The sequence below is a fragment of the Nilaparvata lugens genome, chromosome 11, assembly GCF_014356525.2.
Source record: "Nilaparvata lugens isolate BPH chromosome 11, ASM1435652v1, whole genome shotgun sequence".
In the NCBI taxonomy this organism is placed as follows: domain Eukaryota; kingdom Metazoa; phylum Arthropoda; class Insecta; order Hemiptera; family Delphacidae; genus Nilaparvata; species Nilaparvata lugens.
The window spans coordinates 23,700,510-23,723,156 of record NC_052514.1 but is presented as its reverse complement, the minus strand read 5'-3'; the positions used below and the strand labels follow the sequence as shown (position 1 = coordinate 23,723,156).

The following is a 22,647-nucleotide window of genomic DNA, read 5'->3' as shown; positions in this document are numbered from 1 at the left end:
ATGTAACCAAGATCATGACCAAGCTGACCCCTATCGGCCAAGGCTAGATGCGAACATAACCCAGTAGAGCTTTCGTCCTTCCATTCAGGTGTCATCCCATCCTCCACGGGCATCCTAGTTCCCCCTAAACCTATATTAACTGCACCAACACTAGCTCACAATCGTTACTCCCGCACGCACATGCGCCCGATCACACCGATTATCATCCCGTTGTAAATATCCCGGGGACACACAGATGTAGAAACAACGAGCTACAGTACTACTGTTCGTTTAGATGTTTATTTACTACTTGCCGATTGTCATATACACCACTGCCATTGCAACTTTCTTTCCTGATCACGACTCGGGTCCAGCTTCAGCCACTTTGCATCTCTTGAATTACACAAAGACCTGAGAATGTGAAGTTCGTCTAGCATTACTTCAACTCATGAGGTTCAATGTAAGAGAAATATCACAATCAGATGCATGATTTATGGGGTGAAAACACCAACAAGTGAAAAGTATTAGTTTCTAACTTAAGAGAGGGTCATATCGATGATTTTCACAAGCGTCTCGTAATTGGCTTCATAGAAGATGTTCCTGACTTAAAAAAGGACATAATCCATGAGTGAGAAATAACACAATTCTTCGATTCAATGGTGCTACTTTTGGGGTGGGAAAAATGAAAGTGAAGAATCAGTTTTTTTAGCTTGTGAAAATTAAGTGTTACACTGAAGCTCCTAGAGCAGGGGAATCTCTAGGTCTGTGAGAAAACAAATTGTTAGTTCGTTAATCTTATTTAAATGATTGACTGCGTGTCGGCACATCAGATGGGAGAAGCGTGTGTACCTTTACAGATAATTTTCCTCGGACATTTTCCAGTTTAATGAACTACAAACATTATTCCTGACTCATTATTGACTGACGGCTTAGGCGCTTCGGCTATGACCAAAAATGTTTGCTTATGTTATTTTGTTTCTTAACAATGTATAAATATAATTAATTAACAAAATATCTGATCTCAATTATGAAAATTCATAATTTAATCATTGGAAAATGTTTTTTTCTTGGCGAATAAAATGCAATTGATTATTCTAAAGAAGAATGAACAGTTAATATTACATCGGATGTACCTGTATCAGAAGGCATTCTTCCTCCACTGCTCTCACTATGGGCTGAGAACCTCCTACCTAATATTTAGGGAAATGATTGTAGTAGTGATGCACTAGTATCTGATCACTCTCTACACTGCGACAACCTTTCGTTGGAAGGGTGATCGCTTGTGGTCAGCACCCCTCAAGCTAAATAACGAGCAACCCACGCTAAATAATTAAGGTTCTCATCTTATACATACTTTACGGTAACACGGTTGTCTACAAATGGAAACTCTTCAATCTCATTATTGATTATGCATCATTATGCATCACCTCTCGAAGAGATCTGTAGAATACGATAAATTAGATTTTTGATTATCATCTCCTCCCCACTTTCTTTAGCAATGCTTCTCATTTCCATCGGTCAATTACTGTCACCAACTGTCGCTACACTTCTTATTAAACCAGATGACAAATTTCTCTAACGAAAGTGCACATATTATTATTATGGATGGATAAATTAACTTCATAGGAGTACTGGTTGTGTCAGTTGTATGAAACATTGTTTTATAACTTGCGCATTAAATCTACACTGCAGTACGGTACTCCAGCTACCTTCTGCTACCACTTTCAAGCCATGCATCATATTCGAATCCCCTTCATTCACTTTCATTAATAAGAATTGCTCAGCACAAAAATCACCAGAGATAAATACAGTAGAGTACTTCTATTTCTTGTAGTTTGCAGATGCTGTTGGAGATCAGTCCTATAAATTTATTGTAGAGAACATTCTAAAATCACTATAAATATAATATGCACTGGATCACAGTTACTAAGAGTATAACATAGAAACTATGATACTGTGTTGTGAATTTCCCCTTTCACTGTTAACGCTGTCTGCATAAATAAAGCATTGAAATATCTGAACGAGTTCTAGTGCTCGTGTTTAATGAATTGACGAGGTAAATGGGCATTTCCTGACGTTACGGTGAGATCGATTACTATTTTTATAGCATCTGAAAATTTCTCATTACAAGATCAGTTACCGTTAGCGAGATAATTAAGTTACAAGATGCCTCATTTTCCTCCACCGACCTTTTCAGTTACGAGCTACGGGTGATGAGAGTATAATTGTTGTAGAAGATCATATTATCTGGAGTATTATATCAGGAGATAGTGAATACCCTATAAGGAAAACAATATCATGAAAACACTTCAAAGATTAGTGGTAATTAGTAAAATAAAGTCTCGGTGGTATTCATACTGGGATTTTCATTCAATCTAACCAGATATTCTTCAAGCTCCTGACAGCTACTGTTGATAAGATTTCATCGATCTGAAAATTTAGTTTCGGGAATTGCTCACTCACCCCCCTCGCAATTGGCCATCGCAGCAATATTGGTCTGCAAAGCTCAACTCTTTTTCCAAGAAAATACACTCTAAAAAAATTATTATACTCTTGTTATCTCATCCATCATCTATCATATACGATCAACCTCACATTATAGATTACTATATTACTTTTGTTCACATGAAGTTTCCCAAAGATCTTTATCATTCTAGGGAGAAATCCTGAATTATTTAAATTAAAAACCGGTCATTGAAATAACTTGTTCATTCATCACGTCGGCACACGAGAAAACAAGAGATGGACCAATAAATCAATTTATATTTCATTCACATTTTGAAGTCTTCTCTACAATCATGATGATGAGTAGCCCAAGTGATGACAGTAACGGGGTGTAACTCTTTTTGAAGCCTTTATCTTTCCGCTGAAACTCTACGTGATTCTCATATTCTTTAAAACTAGTTCTCTGTTATATGGATAATACCAATAGAATAATCAAGATTTTTCAATCTCGATTTCAATCAAATATGAATGTTGCATGAAATCATCAAGAAGTAGAAGCAGATAATGGATCTATCACTGATTGTTAATGCTTTTAAATTTTCTCAACAAATCCCATTTTCAAGGCAGGATTGAGCTTGCATTTTGTGAATTCATCGATTTATGAAGGACAAGAACTGGAAAATAGTTTCCATAACAACAGTTTATATGACCTTTCTTCCAAGAGTTGACACTCGAATCGTAGTGAGGGAGTCGATGCTCTCAATGCTCCATATAAGCTGATAATCCTGAGACAGGAATAATTCTACCAAGATTAGGCTACTCATTAACATGAAGATTTAGTCAACTGGCGATGATGCAATTAGCTACGTATGACAACATATCAACATAATAATCAGTTACACATTAACAACTCTAGACAGTATAAACAAGAATTTTTCGCATTTTCAGGATGGGATAGATTAACTAATTAATAATGTAATCTTAATAACCACTAATAATTAACAGATTAATTGATCAATAATCCTGAAATTAATTTATATTTGAGTGACACAGAAGGCTGAACATTTGAAGTAAATTGGTTTATAAACCCATATCTTTCCACTTCAAACTATTTGTAATGAACATAATAATTGTTTGCACTAATAACATTTGAAACCCTTTCTTGAACTGTTCCTGTATCGTGCTTTCGTCTACTATTGGTATAGTTTACTATATTGGTATTAGTATAATTGAACTATGTTTTGTTTTACAGATGGATGAATCTGAGTGGAACTAATTACAAACAAATAAAAGATGGTCGACTTCCGGATAATCAGTGCAGATAAATGGGCCATCTTAAACAATTGAATCCATATAGACCTGACCAATAGAATGATTCTTTGTCATGAATTGATACAATTATAACCAATAATTCTATTTTTTTCATCAAAACATTCCTATTTTTTCCATCAGCTCTGAGAAATATTTTGTAATTTTCTATTTCATGATACTCTAAGTTTATATCAAACTATAGTATCACACAGTTCAAGCAGGTCACTTTCACTTGAGAAAAATTGACAAAAATGTGAAACCTAATGAAATTATTCACCACATCACTTACTACTTCTTATCAACTATATATCATGTGTGAATTAATGAAGTGAATGAAGCTCAATATTTATTAGTACTTAAATTATAATATTAATATGAATAAGAAAATCATAATACAAAAAATTATTATGTTGGTTATTTCTCTACCTTTTATCAAGTAATGTAGATTCATGGCATTCATAGCTCCTTTGAGCACTGAACCGGTAATGGTTGTGGTACAAGAGATATAAGTATATTATTGGCATACTAAATGATTAGAATACAAAACTATATTAGAATACTATAAATGGTGTAATTATATTACCATAGCAAAACCATGGCCTGGTTTGTGGGCTTGATATGAAACTTCTCATCTACAAAACTTATGGAAAATCACAGAAGCTCAATATTAACACCTTCAGAGGCGACATTCAATGCCTAGCCTCATGTCAATATGTCAACTGACAATAATTATTTGAATAGTCAATATGCCCTACAGTAAGCCTATACTATTCTAGAGATCAAGTACAGTAACCAGGGGTAGTATTTCAAACTTTTGAATCCGAAGAAAGTTTGAGTGTGTTGAATATATGGTGTTGAAGAATTTAATTGCGTTGGAGTTTAGATTTGAAACCTGGTAGCCGAACTGTATCACATATTAAAATTTGACCTGGACTAATAGTGACGGCTGGGAATAGCAGCCCAAATTATGATTATGAGATAGCAATTGCATACTGAGAAAAGACTCAAGAATTCAATTTAAAAAAATGTGAATGCTTGTGTAGACTCATTACAAGTCAATTCACCATTGGTTGACTTTGGCTGTGGAAGACACTTCACTCTTCAAATCGCTAAAGTGCGGTAAGGGAAGCAGGGAGTGTGATAGGTTGCGTTCGTTTGTGAGCCAATATATCTGATTCAGAATGGCTATTCCATATTAGAATTGAGTTCCATTGAATTCACAATTATTCAACTGAAGCAAACTCTGGAACCACATTTCCCACGAATCAGACAACGTATTCTCAACACAGGATTTGGCTTGATGAGTTTGGAACAGATGCAATCTTCCACTCATCTAGAGTATTTCTTGCTTCCGATCAGAGTGATGTTGTGAGAGTATTTAAAGTCCTCTAATAAAAGTTAAATGCGTAATTTTCAAAATGATATAGTTATCTTAACCTAATAGTTCCCCAAGTTCTTATAGTATGATCAAGTAGAAATTGAGAAAATCTAGCAGTGATACCGTACCGGAATACTAGAAGCATTAGGCTCTGGAAAATTCCATCATCTGGAAGTGAAAATAGGAGAGCGATTTTCCTGACAGGCAATTCTTTATTGATTCAGATAAGTACATCATCAAAAATGATAGGGAGAGAAAAAATAAGGTAACCTTCAGCTATTCCTCTCTCAAATTAAGATAAGGTGTTACACATAGTCTACATTGTTATCACAGAAAAAGAAATATTCACATATTAAAGAAATAATTTTGAAAGACCAAAAAAAACTTAATTCTGGAAAGGATTACGTTGAAAAGTATTCTCCCATGTACATGGGAATATTGAAATTATACAATATTGCAATTGCTCAATTAAATAGATAACATTTTCTTGGTATGATTTGCTGCATGATGAAAAATATTCAAAATTTTGATAAAAAAGGAAATAAAAAGTCATAATAATAGACGTAGGTGTATATTTTTGTGGCATTTTCTATGTTCCAAACTTCCAACTTCCTGAATATTTCAAAATGATGTGTGCCTATTTTACTATTATACGGCTCTTAGAATACATCCATTTTTTCTCTCCCATCTCTACAAATAATACATGTGCATATGCATTCCCAATAAATAATTTATCTTTGGACAATTTCCTCATATCCATCAACCCTACTGTGAGACAAAACGTCATAAACACAATAGGGAAATACATTTCTCAAATGAGGAAAAGGCGTGTGAAAGAGAGAAAGAAAGTAGCTGGAAGGAAGAGAGTGGGATGTTGAAGGAAGAAGAAGAGTACCTGCTTTCGAATGGTGAGCGCATAAAGGTGGGTGACTGCGCGCTTGGTAGCACATTTCAAAACTCAACTCGGCTCAAACAACATCAACAACACCTGCTATTTTGTTTGTGACTCTCAATTTGTGAATCCTTCTCAAACCAGCTTCATAGGACTGTAAAGTTTATAAGCTCTAATTGTAAGACTTTCGGCGCCTTCGTTTATCAACGTGTTTCAGTTTAAGGACAAATTAACTACTGGGTGAAAACGTAATGCAGACTCAAAACTGGATTAATAAATAAAATTAAAGTCAAATTGTTGGTGTGAAATTTTATGTGGATAGATTGGACTGGTACTAACGTATAGATAGAACTGTGTTTCTACGCTGGACTTGCAATGGTTGTTTGACTGATTTGTTGAAAACTTCATTATCTTCAATCGCAGGTTCGAGACATCAGAGACTGCAAGATGAGATCTCCTGTGAAGGTAAGAGATCATTCCCTTTTTTCAACATTTCTGTTAAAGTAATCTTAAATTAACTTCATTCAATCATAAGGTAGGTGAACTTATGAATATTTCAATCTGATATCTAAATAATTTTAAAGAGTAGGTTTTTGGAAATTCCAACAATTTTAAATTAATGTGATATGATATTAATTGGTTAATCATGTAATTTATATTATCATTTTTTCAATAAATTCTCTATGTTTCCATCAAATAAATACATTTTAAGTGCCGCTCCTTAAGTAGCAAGTGTTCTTCTAGTAATAATGTAGTTTATCAAATTAAGTATTATTAGGCCTTTATAATCTTCAAATTGGATAGCCAGAAGAACTGCAAGCTTTCATTAAATCTATATCAATTGAGATATGATCTGATCTGTAATTTGCAAAGCAATCTATATTCTGGCTGGCATTTGTGTGTATAATATCGTATATTATAATTCAATATGAATCATTATATATCTGAATCTGGAACTTGCTTTTCTCCAAAGCTTACATTTACAAATTTATGAAACTATCTCAATATGCCTACATTAAGTGTAATATTCATATCCAAGTACGGTAAAGTTTAGTGTTTCTTCATGTGGGATAAACTCTGAATAATTAGTTTATTTGAGTACATAATGTTCCAGAATGAATAATGATCTCATACATTTATTTATTTATTTTATTCATTCATTCAACAACGACAATAAAATATTATCATAGAATTATATGAATGAATTCACAACTCTAGAACATAAATCGAAATTTAATAAGATGAATACGAATATAGCTCAGAACAAGATTCAGATGTAGATGGAACTCCAATTATTACTTGATTAAGTTTTGCTTACTGTATGCAGATAAGGTAGACCATAATTCATTCATAGGTTTGAATACCTTCACCAGTTTCTAGAGAGCACAGTGTACAAGTGTAAATTGCATCATAGGTTCTATAAAATAATTCTTTTCTAAATACAATATATTTCAAATTTTTAAAATGTATGAACTCTTCCGCTATAATTCCAAGAAAGTTCAGTGTATCATTATTATTGAAATAATTCATTTAAGATCCTTTCTACTGGGAATTAATAAAAGGTTTCGATCAATAATAATTGAGATAAAGATAATTTTTTGTTAAAATTTACCGGCAAACAAATGTTTCCTGCACCACAATATCTAAACCCGTATTGTGAGAAGTAGGAAACTATAAAAACTTAATTTCTTGAACATCAGAACAATTATTATATATAAAGTTGTACATTTCTTGCTTTACCAAAAATCTTCTCAGAGAAATGATAACTTAAGAAAATTTTTCATGCCTGAATTCAAAAAAATTAAACTTACGAGTAGGCTTATAATACATTTAAAAACCTCATCACACACATGGATTTGTAGGTGAAGATTGAAGAAAAGCTTTCTTACTCATAATTAGGTCACATAGAAAGTTTATAATTCGATCGAATGTCGGTAGACAAGGTCGAAAATAAACACAAAAAATATCACTATTCAACTTGAGCTACAAATAAAAAGTGAATCGAATCGGCCCAGAATATTTTTGGCGAAGATGGATGAGCAACATAATTGATCCCCTTCTAAGACCTGAAAGTGATGCCCTTCAGCTACAGACACATCCTGAATATAAGTCGACTTCAATCGCTTCTATTGCTTAGGGCAGTCGGAACATAACAAAAAATACGTTAAATATTCATGAAATGACTAATAAAATTAATAAAAAAAGTATCCGCTACGGTACCAAATATAATCATTCCCATAATAATAATATTATCGATTTACGTTTTTGTATCCTACCAAAACACATTCACCTGAAAGATCATGACTGATTGCAATTATGTTTTTTCGATAGGTTCGTTAGTCAAGTTAATTGGAAACGGACACGAAATAACTCTTATAATGAGAAAGTAGATAATTTGAAATAATTATTATGAATTTTAATCGAAGATTCTCCCCACTTGATTCAAGCTTAATCGAACATCACTTGATTAAACCCTTCAAAGATTCGAAGGAATTCGAATTATTGACAATTGAACAGCTGTGGCATCATTACTTTGTGTAAAAAACGTTATAGTATTCTTTATTGAGTCTAATAAGATTCCTAATAAAATTGTAGGAGGTTGATGCTAACTTTAACAACAAATTAGCCTATCCATGAAAAAGCTATATGTGATTAAAATCCAATATCTGGGACCGAGCTTCACTCTGGAGTACAAAAGCATAAAACATTTATCACGAAAGAAGAAATTATAATAACATTCATACAGAAATGTTCTATCTAATCACAGTAAATTGAGATTAATTCCCAGAGGAATGCAAAATTTCCCTCACAAATGCCCAGTTGCACAAAAGCCACTTAAATTTTAATACTGATTATCTTCACGTGAACCAAATCAGAGAAGACCATTTCAAAAAGATGGATCTACTGGAATTAATCAGGATTGAAAATAGCCCGACCTTTTTGCAACCGGCCCTAAGTACCTGATTGAATGATTACAAAAGTTCAACAGCTGAGTCATAATTTTGACTCACTTCCATCACCAACAGACGACGAAATAATTATTATCAGCTGTTTTTCCAAGGATGAATAGTTATCCTTTTAATGTCCTTCAGCGAGTTTTCCCAGGGATGAGACCAAGTGCAATCGAATCTTTATATTATAATCCTACTATGTTCTGAATTTCGTGAGAATCGTTAGAGTCGTTTTCGAGATCCGGTGAAATACAAACATATACACATCTAAAATTCTAAACATCTAAACATCTATCATTGAACTAGCTCTTATCATTGATCTTTTCAGTGGTATTGATTAATGGCACCCCAACTTACTCGTTCTGTTAGCACTCTTACTCTATCCAGAGATAGCACATTGATAAAGTCAATTCAATCCATCAATGAAAGCCAAGTAATTTACTTTTTGCTGAGGGTGATGCCCACATGAGCTACAGGTGTGTGCATTTGTAATGGGATTATGATGAGAGATGAGTGAACCTACTTATTTAGATGTGTTCCTAACCACCGGGAAGTGTATCTACAAATATCAAGTAAATAAATTGAACAAAACGTGATGGTATATATTCAGTTATGGAACTGCCTATTCATAATTCCAACAATACCACGAAACTAAAATTAACTATTCATGTGAACTACTGAACCCATTATAATCTATTAGAAAATTGTGGGAATCGGGGTGCCAATATTATTTTAGAGCTCCAGTGCCACTTTTTGAACTTGATCTATATAGCTCTGCTACATAGTGTAAACCTAGCTTAGTCTCCACATAGTTGCAATTCAACAATATTTGCGAATTATTCAACTGGTCACTAAACTTCAAAATTGTTACAGTTGAGTGGTGAAAGGATGGAAAAATATCCAGCCATTTTAAAATTTAGCAATGAACTTGTACGTTTACAGACTAACTAGGTACAACAAAACAAAACGTTCAATTAAGAGGATAGGTAATCATTTAACCGCGAATCAATGTGTGCCAATTCACCATCGTAAACGAATAGCGTTGACGTGATTTTCCCAATTTCTGCAGAAAGTCTGTTGAAGATCCATATCCGTGACTTTAGCAAGCACGATGTTGAGAACCTCACGTTCTTATCCCGTTTCCCGATCTAAAACGTACAAAGTCATGTGTGAAAGCTGAGCTGCAAGTCAGTGAGAACCATGCTATCCGATTAGCATGTGCATGCCGACAATAAACTACATGAAACACATAATGATTAGTCTAATAATAGTAGAATAATCGCATTGCTTTCAATTTCATATGATACCACTCACTGACCAGTTGGTAAAGTAGCCTATCGGTTCTTGATAAAGCTGTAAAGCAGTAAAACTTTCTCGAAGTGCTCAATAAATGCTCAACTTAATTGATGTTGTGTTACTCATCCTGCGAACAATGTGCTTCCAGCTCTCAACAGAATATGTTTACTTCCATGAAGAGAAAAGTTGCGTGTTGATTTTATCAAGCTGTTCACACCTATAGAATGAGCCAGTAATAATAGGTATCAGAGTTTAATTGCACCTTTCAATTGTCGGCTGTCAGTTTAGAGATGAGTCAATGCTCGTAATCTCTCATAATATTCAACATTTCAATATTCTTGTTCTTATCTTGAGTGTTTAACTATCAATGGGACTGGCGATTCTTGGCCTTTGTAAGATGAAAAGATGTTCATAAAACATGAGAGCTCAAGTCAATTGTTGTATTCCTTGATTTTAGTCTTGATTTAATGGATGACAATCAACTATTTCAAGTTTAAAATGAACCCCTATAGAATACTCGATTGATAATTATTATTGGATCGAAATAGTGTAATATCGTATAAAAAAGCTTTATTAAATTAGCTTTCCTATCAGATTGTGATAATACAAACCCTCTTGAGAGAATAATTCAACATCAAATTTTCAAGTAATAATCCTCTTGAATATAATGTGAAGCTCTATATCAGGAAATATGGATATTTCTCCATAAGCATTTGAATCAAATGGCCACATAATACAAATACCCTGATACTCCAAAACCTTCCAAGGGAGTATGACTTGTTGTTTGTTATTTGTGAAGTTTGACAACATGAGATTTTTACAAAGATGAATTATAGCTAAAGATAATTATTACAAATTAGAATAATCAAATTTCTCATAAGAAGCAGGATTGAGAACAAAAACATTATTGGAACTCAGGCAAGAAGGAAAGTATTCTCTAAAAGATAAAACTCTCTACAACGTTATCCTTTAGAGAATCTAAAGGGTACAACTAAAAACACAGAATAAATCTCTGTGAAATGTAAAATTCAATGAAGTCAAGGAACAGAAAACTGTAATGCAAACTCTCATGAATAGTAAGTTAGAATACATGTGGAAATTTCAAGGAGACAGAAAATTATGGAGAACTTGACCAAAAAAAAAGTGGATAGATGATCCCAAAAAAAAGAAAACTTATGAGTATATGAGTATAGAAAACTATTGAAGAAACTAAGTTTGTCACAATAAGATGAGGTCAAGGAGAAGAAAGCTTGAGATAGCGACAATGAATTCAATAAATAATACTACTCCAATGGAAATACCCATAAGTGAAAAACAGCAAGTGAATGTCACGCATGTTTCATTGATGACAATCGATGTGTTTATCCCACACAGGCGTGTTCAAAATGAAAGTCAATGACTTCAGATTGTCAACAACATTCTATAGCCGAATGGGATTTACACTCCTACGATTAAACGACGCTGATAAACGCTCTTTTAATCGGTCATCATGCTTCCTCGAGGAAAAGAGGATTAGAAATAAGGAGAAGAGAAGAGGTGAAGAAGGAGCAAGGAGTGGACATAGCTGAGAGGTTAGCAAAGGTCGCGTAAGTACCAGAAGCACTGCAGATGCGTGACTGGAACGCCAAGCCTCACACACTATATTGGCTAGAATGAACTTAGATAAGTGCTCACAAAGCACGCACTGGGGGAAACTCGAAGTAGAGAAGGAAAAGGAAAGAGGAGAAGAGGAAAGGAAGATGAGAAGCACTTGACGATAAGTGGAACGATAGTGTGTGTCCTACCTCTGTGCTATATTAGTGGAATCAATGAGATAGGCTTACTTTGGAAATTCTAATTTCGAGATAAATTCTGAGATTAACCAGTAATGACGAATATTTTATAGCAATTTATGCTTTGTTTGTACCTCTCTTGGCCACTGGCTAGAAAGCCTTTCTCATAAGTTATTCAAAACTGAATAAAATTCAAATAAAGGCCTGCATTTCTGAAGAAGTCACAACAGCATGTCCGTTGTTCTCATACTCATTGTTGACCTAGAACCTGGAAACTCAACCCGAGGACGTAAATGGTCATACAATAGAATACATCTTCCTCTTTATTTGAAGATTATCTTGTGATCCAGAGCTAGTAGGAAATTTTCTCACGATAATTTTACGTATCTTTGTAAGAAGATGAGATAAGTTGTAAATGTCATTTGAAATAGGACTTTCAACATGATGGAGATCTGATGAAATGCAAGACGTACATCGGCTATGGGAAAAAATTTTTTATTCAAAAATTTTTGAGGAAAAAATTCACAAGCTATGATGAGGCTGACACATTAATTTCTGATTCGAAAATATTCAAATTTATTCTGAAAGCTTCTTATTCGTTAGTTGCATAGAGATAAAATCAACAACAATAAGATATTATAATTCAATCCCTACTTCTTCCATGTATACCAGTCTATAATTCACGATTTGTTCTGAGCCCAAACTATAATATTCAAATTCACGCAAACATTCAGGAGAAATGAATAGATAGTTCAAACTTCACCTCTTGAAGAGTTCCATTCTAATGAATACGTGAGCTAAGCATACTAATGTTGTGTTATCCACTCTACTAAAAAATGTGAAAGTAGGTCTCAATCAGATTCAACTCTTATCATTACTTACTATTATTAGATTTGGCGACAATATTATGCTATCTTAGAAAATACACACTTGAAAGATACGGTGACAAACGTGACTATGGTACTTTCACATGGTTACTTGATATTCTGTGACACGGGAACCCAAGTCCCATTCTGTGATGTGTATTTTGTAAGGCCATCAGATATCTGTGAACCCTAGGGCATCGAGACAATACAGAGATGTCTCCGGCCATTTTCAAGATGTTATCACAATAGGAATAGGAACTACAGTACCAAGCAGGCCGGATACTTCATTGAGTCCACTAGTAGAGCTCCAATGAAGTATGGAGGCTTGAATATTTATTTACATTATCTATCCAGACAACACCTGCCGTTAGCGGAAATTAATCTATTGGGCTTTTGGTTTGAAAGCGTGACTGTTGTGACCACGTGACCTCTGACCGAGACTCTTCCCGTGCAAACACTTTTTGCCGCCAATTTGCATCGGATTACCAGGCAAAGCAGTTGGCTATTTAATTAGCCACCTCGAAATAAGCTTCAAATTTTTGCCTGACGCACATGCTGAAGAATGTCTGCCATCATTACTCTGTCATCTTGATTTACGGTGGTTGAAAAGAGTTTCACAAATCGTCGTCTAGCCTGGAGAGTTCCGGACCTCAGTACACACCCTTGACCTAGAACCTTTCCATGAATCAGATGAATGATTTCAAAGAGAAGATAATAGTGTAGTTTTTCCGCACTCAAATATTACTATGACATTCTCTAGCTTCGAAATTGCTTAGAAACAATAAACACTTATTCGAATAAATTGGAGATATTCCAATTATTTTCCTTCGTCATGAAAGTACCAACGTATTTATTGGTTAGGAGTTAGGAGATAAAAGATGAATCAATGAGAGATGCACACATACCTTAAATTTTATTCACAATCATTCACTTATCATTTAAGTTCATGTACAACGAAACTAAATTTTCTAAAGAACACTGAAGACTTCAATCTATTTTGTCAGCTTCCAAATTATTGATATCAATATCAAAGATTGCTCATTGCTAGTGTTGTTACTGCTTCAAAATTTTGGATATAATGAGGAATTCAACTTCTCTTGAGTTGAAGCAGAAGCTACAATGGATTATCTATTGAAGACAAAAAATAAATACATCAAATGAAAATAAACTTTTCATTCGCTGATACATGTATTTCCAATATATAGTCAGCATCCATTTTCATGAGTAGTATATAGCATTTTAATAGGAAAATATTTATTTTATGATAAGATTCTTCACAAATAAGGACGAAAGTCTATTGCAATGATCATAGATGGCTGACGAGTAATATGAAAAACAAGTTAATCAACTATCAATACTTTCTGCAGACTTGATACACATTGATTGTTTTATAGTAATCGATTTCCAATCGACTCTAATTACAAGGAAAAGTCACCTGTGATGCACTACGAATAGCGGATTCGTTCAACTGAGTAAACGCAACATGTCAACTCCATTTGTACCATCAATATTCTATTAATGCACTGGTTACCACTTGCCTTCAATTAGAGAAAGAAACTGAAAGTCCTGACACTTTGATACGGATCTAGTTCCTTTTTATTGTTTTGAAATCCAACTTTCTCAGCACTATGCTTTCACTGTAACGCTCTAACATTCTGGGGTAGAACCCACTCGTTTCGTAGCCAGTTCTCTCAAATAATCTTGTTGTTCCTAGCTCCAAAAAGAATTTATTGCTCGAAATTTTCGTGCTGACCTCTTTTGAACGCAACAGACAAGCGAGAGTTATCGTGTATTTTTCGTTTTATTGGCTTTCATTATAAACATTGGCTGCCTTCAGAAAGAGAAGATGGATCAGTTTATCTCTGTGATTAAATGGAATTACAAAAAATATAGACGCAAGAAAGCCTCCATGCCTGATACTAATTCAGTATTGCTGCAGTGAATAGAGCTTAAAGGATGTATAATACTTTCACTACTGAATGTATTCAAAATATTTATAACGGCTGTTATGCATATAGCCACTCATAGAATACATTCATTATTCCCATAGTGGATATGATGACATGTTCTAAACTTCATCTTTCATGAACCATATTATTCTATTCAATTTCACGATTCTCATAATCGATACGATAACAGTTACCATGAATGAAGGGATGAAAATTATACTCTTGCTCTTCTAGAATCTCTCTATAAGCTATCTTCCATCAAGAGATTGGGTATCTTCTATCAACGTATTAATATTTTTTACTCATACTTTCGAAAAGTTTCCAAAGGCTCTAAATATTTATGACCAAAATTCATATGAGAATGGATTCTTGGTTCTATTTATTACTTTCCAAACCAATTGAAAGGTTTATAGAGTATACTCATTGAGTGTATAATAAGTATACACAGACCAAAATAATGAAGACGCCTTTAGAATGGGATTGGAAGACCCAAGATAAAATACTTTCTAGACTTATACATAAAAATTAAGATCATGGAGGATTTCGCATTATCTAACAGATCTAAGAAATCATTTAGTATACAGAGTAAAATGTTAAGCAATGTATCAACTTTAGAACGAAGAAGAAGTTTGTGAAATTATAGTTTCCCATTATATTTTATCTTACAATTGATCACGTTTGAACTTTCTATGAAAATATCGATAATATGAGTGAGGAATATGAGAATATCATGAGAAATTGTCAAATGTTTATCAACAATACATCATCCGTTAATTTTCCATGAAGCATTAATTCGTTGATAGGTGGAAAGTTTCAAGTTCTTCCCATGAAGATGTTGTTTATCATTCGAAAGATGATACCACAATTGTTTTTTTGTGTGAACTTTTTTCCATAACACGAAAAACATCATTACAACAGAGGTTAATTATATATTCATAAGAGATTGCAGTGAAGAATGGAGGGTGCGATGGTTGAGATGTGAATTAAAGAATCATCAAGATACTTTACAATAGAAAAAAAGCCCGAGTGTTTGGAAATTTTTTAACAGCTCGCAACTTTTAACATAGAACTGCCGCTACTGGAATTTATATCTTCGATTTTCAAAAGTGGTTCCCACAACCCACTCATTCCTAATCCTAACTATCAAGCATTGGGAACAGTATGTCGGAATCTCGGAATTACAGACTGTCGTTGATTTTAATTACGACTTGGGTTAATTGCAGCTATATTTTAGTGCGCTTTTGCAGACATATTTCAGGCCGACACGTCTGTGAAGAAAGTATCTCCGAGATGAGTCGAGCTAGAAAGGTGACATTTGAGTGATGAAGCTATTCCATCTTGTTGATAATATTGGATTCCACCTTCACGTTCCTAATTGAAACAGGGAAATAATTGAAGATTTTTAAAACAAGATCAAGTCAATTTTTACTTAGAGCTCCTTTACCTAGAACTTTCAAATGCAATTCGAAATTTGTGGATACTATTTTAATACTGCCGAAGTTTTAAAAGCTTGAATCGTGAAACTGAGAATTGATTATCAAGACCCAAAATCATCTTGAAACTGCAGATTTCATTATATTCCTGTTCTTCAAGTCAAATTCTTTTTCATTAATTAAGAGTTAAGAACGAGAGATTGAGGTCGAGTTGAATTTCGAAAGGAAAGGAGACCCGAGTATTTGAGCAAAGAAATTTTGATTAGATAAAAATGTATTTAAAGAATTCGATCTAGTGATGATAATGATTTTTAAAATATTACTAGGATTACTTGGTATAAACGTCTTCACCAGGATAAGAGCGATCAATATAAAAAGTAGGTTCTCTAAGGTAAACTAAGTGAAATTGATCAAGTAGTAGAGGTTATTTAAACCACCTACCACGAAGGAAAGAGTAATAAATTAAAGTCTTTCTTTCTTCTGTGTCTATACTGATAACACTGAAGAGTTTTTAAGCCTAATCACTGTGATGCAGCTTATGCTTAATGGTGATGAAGAATAGTTTTAAATCATAATCTGAAATTAGGAGTTGTAGTAGTTGTATTGTTGAAGAAGTGAAAAAAGATAATAGAAGAGATCTGACGTTCTTACCAAAATGTAACTTATTAAAAATGAGAGGGAATCTTAAAAGTTATACACATTTCAAAGAACTTCTCGTTTGATATAGATAAACTTAGTAAAGTTCATTCACAATACAGATTAAGAATTACTTGTCGAGATGGAATATAAACTATGGAAATCTCAAGACATTCGAGAGATGCCAAAAAATTATAACAAAAAAGATACAGTACCGTACTTCAATAAATTGAATTGCTGCCTTTATTTAATTATAGGAGGGCTAAGTTAGGGCGCAGCAGTTTACTCATTTAGCCTTAATGAGTGATTGACGTGGTCAAAAAGAGTAAATTCCAGACAATTACTATCATTCGAAATGAAATCTAATAAAGTGTTTATCGCAATTAAATCATTTCAAAAATGAATGCATCTTGCTAAAGGTAAGCATTGATTCAATGAAATGTATATTATTGTTACAGGCACTCTCCACACTACTAGTATGTAGCGTTTGGATGATAAGTCTCAGCTCAGCTCTGCCCAGGCCGACAAGGGTGTCATCCGAAGAGGACCTCATTATCACCCCCACCCCCACCCACACACCCCCTTCAGCAAGGCCGCTCCAACAGACGTGAGTATGAGCATACAGTCTCTCCAAAGGTATTCCATCCGAACTACATTCTGGAGCCGGCGGTTCCAGGCTGCCTGATAGTAGTTGTCAGGTCATATCAGGGGCCCTGAAATCGATCAGTGCGACCTGAAAACTCTGATATCAGTCCTGAACCAGCTGAATCACTCGATACTATTATTATTATTCTAGAATAGAGTTGAATCTGCTAACTTCAGATCTAATTTTCATCTGAATAACTAAGTCGAACCTGAAAATTTAAATGTGTCTCTTCTCCGAAGCTTGATAGACTTTTTATTTAAATGAGGGTAGGGGTTTGAGATAAAACTGCCTAGAAAATTGGATTGCTTGTATGAGATCAACAATAAATTAACTAATTTTTTTCTACTGCGAGGAGAAATTTTGAATTGGCAAAAATGAGAACAGTTTTGAAATATTTTATTTTTCTGAGGGTTATAGTCTAGGGCTAGGCCTAGCCACTTTGTATTGTGCAAGGGTAGTTCTCATATTCCAATATGATCATAGAATATGGACGACTCACTGTTACAGGTCGGATTTGAACCACCAAGAAGTGATTCTTAAGCTCATAATTATTCATTGTCAGTAACTAGCAGGTGACCCGTGCTTCGCAATGGTGGTTCCAAGATGACGCTCCAAGATCTTGATGCAACAGAAAAGTAGCTATTTTTATTCGAATATTATTCCCAATACAGACATATCGTCAAATTTCCCTATTTCTTCCAATAATTGATCAAGATGTTGCAGGAACAAAAGCTTCGATGATCAAAAGACTCTGGTTGTATAGAGAAATTATCTTTCAGTAAAATACCAGTATCACAAGTACCTCTCAGAGTACTATCACAAGTAGTGGTGCATACCTTTTTAAACATAGTGGATCTAGCATGACTTGCTACAGAATATCAAGAAAATCAAATAAAGAGTACCGGTAACACTGAGAGTGTTTCCCACTTTTATTAGTCTATCACAACATGCATTATCTTGATTGGGGGAAAGTTCAACCTTGACATTCTAGTTTTCAAGGTTCCTGTTTCATGTAAGAGTGCAAGATAACACATTAGAGGCGAGAACTAGAGTACAGTTAACTCTCTTTGATCTTCTTTTCTATTAATTTTCTCTTCGGACAAGTATCAATGAAAGATGAAAACAAGTGGATGGAAGATACTGATATTACATGGTCACTGTCACGTAGACGATGTTTTCCTCAATAAAGATAATTATATTTTTTCTTAAATTGAACATCATTCATGAACTATGCTACTTGATAAACTAAATAGTCAGGTACCAGAAGTCTATGATATTATACATATTTTCAAAAACAAAGACTATCAGTAAGGGATCCATTTACACTATAGAATATTTTATAGATAAAGAAATCGATATAGATTTTATTTTATCAAAAAATTTGATGAATCATCTTTTAGAAAGTATTTAATACTTTAATAAGGGTCTAAAGCGGAATCAAATCTTTGATAAAATCTGATCAATATATTATTTCATGAGATATGTGCTAGTGTAATTAGTCCCTAAAATTTTCACCAACAAAATAAAGGCGTCAATCAATCCAACTGGATACATTTAATGATATGAAATGAATAATCGATTCCAATCGAATCGAGAATTGAAATGCAAGGTTGTCTAGTTTTCTTTATATCATGAAATGATAGACATATCTCATTGATATTAAATATATGCATTGAATTAAAAACGTATTTTGAATAACCACTAGGAGGGATGTGAATCTCATTGCTTTTAATCTTGAATTCAAATGCATTATAATTTGACATTGAATTCAAGATGGATATTCTATTTGAAGCCTTGCGAACACCTATGAGTTTCAAGTGCGTGAGGCGGGATGGTGACGGATTTACTTGGAAACTCAATCCTGGATTTACTTAGAAACTCAATCCTCCCGCGTCCCGCAATCATTCAGCGTTGGCGTATCCAAGGCTTGGCACTACAATTTTTCAAGTCCAAGCTCACATTCACACCTTATAAGAACAAAATTATTGGATTTTGTAGATTTAACATTAACTTACATTTTTATACCTCTCCAAATTTTTAATTTGACGAGATTTTATATAATCTATACACAATATCTATTTGTCTTATACTCATTTTATTCAAATTCATACGACACCAAATTCAACTGGGGTTCAATTTTTGTAATCAGAGGTAGGCGGACATTATTCTATTCAAGCGGGTAACCCATTCGCACTACGATAAACTCATTCTCATTGAGATCATTATCAAAAAAGTATACAGTATCCTTGGTATAAGGTATAGATATAGTATTAATAGCTATCCCAGTAGTATACATTCAATACAAATACCACGGTTGTTTTGTTACACTTTGCAGTTGTATAAATAAAATTGAATTTTTAAATTGTTTTTCCTTGGATCATTCCATCCTCACTGGGTTCTTTACTCCTCTAATGGTCACTCAAATCTAGTAAAGCTTTTTCATTTATTAACTTGTACAAACTCACTTATCATTAAAATGATATTGGAATATATAATTGAAATAATATTTGTGCATTCAAAACCAATACAACGGTTGGATTGTTACACTTTTCAGTTTTGTAAATAAAATTGTATTTTTTCAAATTTGCAGTGGCCTAGCGGTAGTCGGTGTGCAAGAAGGTCGCGGAGGAAGATCGATTATCAGCGATGTATTCGACTCGCTACCGATTTTCCCCATGAAAGTGCCCGACCTCTTCACCGGCGTGTTCGGATTGGTCAACCAGTACTTCGCGCCGACCAATGGCAGATCAGCAGGCGTCAGGCGCCGGAGGAAGAAGAAGATGCCCGTTCTGACAACCACCGAGGAACCGCGACGCCAAATGACTCACGACGAATACCACTCACTCTTCCAGCAATTCCTCAGGAAGAAGGACGAATGGGATTTGCTTTTGCACAACAAGAAGAAGAAGAAGAAGGGCAAGAAGAAGTACGACGATATTCTGGGCAAGATTGTTGGACATTTGGCTATGGCTGAGTTGGAATGTTAGTGAAGTGCAACAGGATTTTGAAAAAAGATCAATATGAATTTAAACAAATCATTCAATCGATAATTTTGAGGACTTGTTGAAATTTAAAAGGTTGGAAAACTGGACCAAAGTTTCACAAAAAATGAACCAATTGATAATTTGTGAAGAATCGTTTAAATTTGAAATGAAGAAAAAGTGGGACGATGTCTTTTGACACAAAAAACGTTTTTTTTTAAGAGAACTTGAATTAACGAAATGATACTGAATAGAAGCTTGGGTATATGTGGGAGGAGATAAGAAAGTATTAGTTCACATCTGAAGTCTGTTTTATGGATGAATTTGTAAAATTCTGTCATACATTCAATATATCCACCTATTTAACGTATGAATTTATTACATGGCTATAGTAAGTAGGCCTGTTTTAGTAGAGCACAAAACTAGGTTCACACTGTGAGAACCTTTTGTGTTACAATAATTATTTCAAGTTCCAATGAAACAGGCTCCTGGTCAATACATTCAATATTAATGTGAATCAATGTATCATTTCTTCATTAATACAGAGTGGGGCAGAGCCGATTGACGAGTTTGGGAGGTTTGAACCGTTCAACTTGGAGAAAAATCTTTAATGGATTCAACTCAGTTTGAAATGTAGTTTTTATTGTTAATTTTTGAAAATTATATCAGTTAAATGGCGGCCATCAGCAGCAATACACTGATGTAGCGTATTTTTGAAGTTTTAAAACGCATTTTGGCACACTGCAATATTGTAGGGCCTGGATCCATAAGTTCTTCCAAGGTGTGTGGGCAATGTTTGAAAACTTTATTTCTGAGGTAACCCCATAGGAAAAAATCGCATATGCTTAAATCGAGTGAGCGTGCCGGCCACCTCAAGTCCACCTCAAGCCGCCCTGGGAACATTTGTCTCAACACTTTCATTGAAATGCGCCCAGTCTGGGTTGTAGCTTTATCCTGCTAAAATCATATTTCTCCCAAGTCATGTCATGTTCCCCAGCAAGTTTCTACAAGTTAGGGCGCGGAAACTTTTGTAACATTGTCGCATAACGCTGGGAGGTGACATTGACGGTGATGTTGCCATTCTCAAATAACTATGGCCAGCACGCTCACCCCATTTAAGCATATGCGATCCTTTTCTATGGGGTTACCTCAAAAATAAAGTTTTCCAACATCGCCCAAACACCTTGGAAAGAACTGAAGAAACAAATCAGAGAGGAGATCCAGGCCTTACCAATCGCAGTGTGCCAAAATGCGTTTTAAAACGTCAAAAATACGCTGCATATGCCGCGTGTATTGCTGCTGATGGCCGCCATTTAACTGATATAATTTTCAAAAAATGTCAGTTAAAACTACATTTCAAACTGAATTGAAGCCATTAAAGTTTTTTTTCTACGTTGAAAGGTTCATTACTTATAAACCTTCCTAACTCGTCAATCGGCTTTGCCTCATCCTGTACTAAAGATACCGTACTCTATATTTGTGACAGTGACAATAAAAATGAGAGATTTCGATATTTCAGTAAAGCATGATGTTGAAATTGAATATTTGATATTTTCATTTAATTCTATTCCATTTTGATTGTATTCTATCTCATACAATCATAAATTAAAGAGATTATTGTGTTGAATATTGTAGAAATGATTGGAATATTTTTTATAACGATGTATTTCTCAAACCAAATAATTTGCATCAACAATATTGAAAATCGTTATGGTTGGGCAATGAGTAATTTTGATAGTCTATTATTTATTGTGAGGAGTAAGTTATTAATTCAAATATTATTTATTGTTGACTCTATTAACTAGTTATAGTTATTTATTTATGATAAGGTAATTTCAATGAATTACTTAGGAAGTATGATTTTTTCATATGTATATTATATGGTTCAAAGCAATAAGATTGTTAATAAAAATCCTATACTTTGTTTCCTTGAAATTCATGAATTACAAAAGGATATGCAAGAACCATTATAATTATTGTTGATGTAAAAGTACAAATAGTGAGTTTGTTAATAAAAGTTTTTAGAAAGCAATAAATTCTTCAATGTTATTTTATCCATTATTCAAAAAGAAATAATATATATACGGTAATATATACGGTAGTACTAGCCCA

The 22,647-nt window shown here is 34.0% G+C and overlaps 2 protein-coding genes across 2 annotated transcripts in view; both read left to right on the top strand.

Moving 5' to 3' along the window:
- LOC111048012 (bromodomain-containing protein DDB_G0280777) overlaps nt 1-4,140 on the top strand; it is a 45,862-nt gene extending 41,722 nt beyond the window's left edge. Inside the window, exon 6 of the mRNA XM_022333855.2 lies at nt 3,677-4,140. The gene's annotated coding sequence lies outside the window, so the exon portion shown is untranslated. The remainder of the gene's footprint in view (nt 1-3,676) is intronic.
- Nucleotides 4,141-6,052: 1,912 nt separating this feature from the next.
- Nucleotides 6,053-22,433, top strand: LOC111048011. The gene is made up of 3 exons (XM_022333854.2): nt 6,053-6,470; nt 17,367-17,515; nt 20,145-22,433. Exons 1-3 carry the CDS (start codon nt 6,453-6,455, stop codon nt 20,539-20,541), a joined length of 564 nt encoding a protein of 187 aa, XP_022189546.2. The 5' UTR covers nt 6,053-6,452; the 3' UTR covers nt 20,542-22,433.
- The last annotated feature ends 214 nt before the right edge of the window (nt 22,434-22,647 follow it).

What these genes read in the sequence shown, in the direction of transcription:
- LOC111048011 (XM_022333854.2), top strand. An exon ending in GCAAGGCCGCTCCAACAGAC is followed by an intron (nt 17,516 to 20,144) that starts GTGAGTATGAGC and finishes TCAAATTTGCAG; the next exon opens with TGGCCTAGCGGTAGTCGGTG.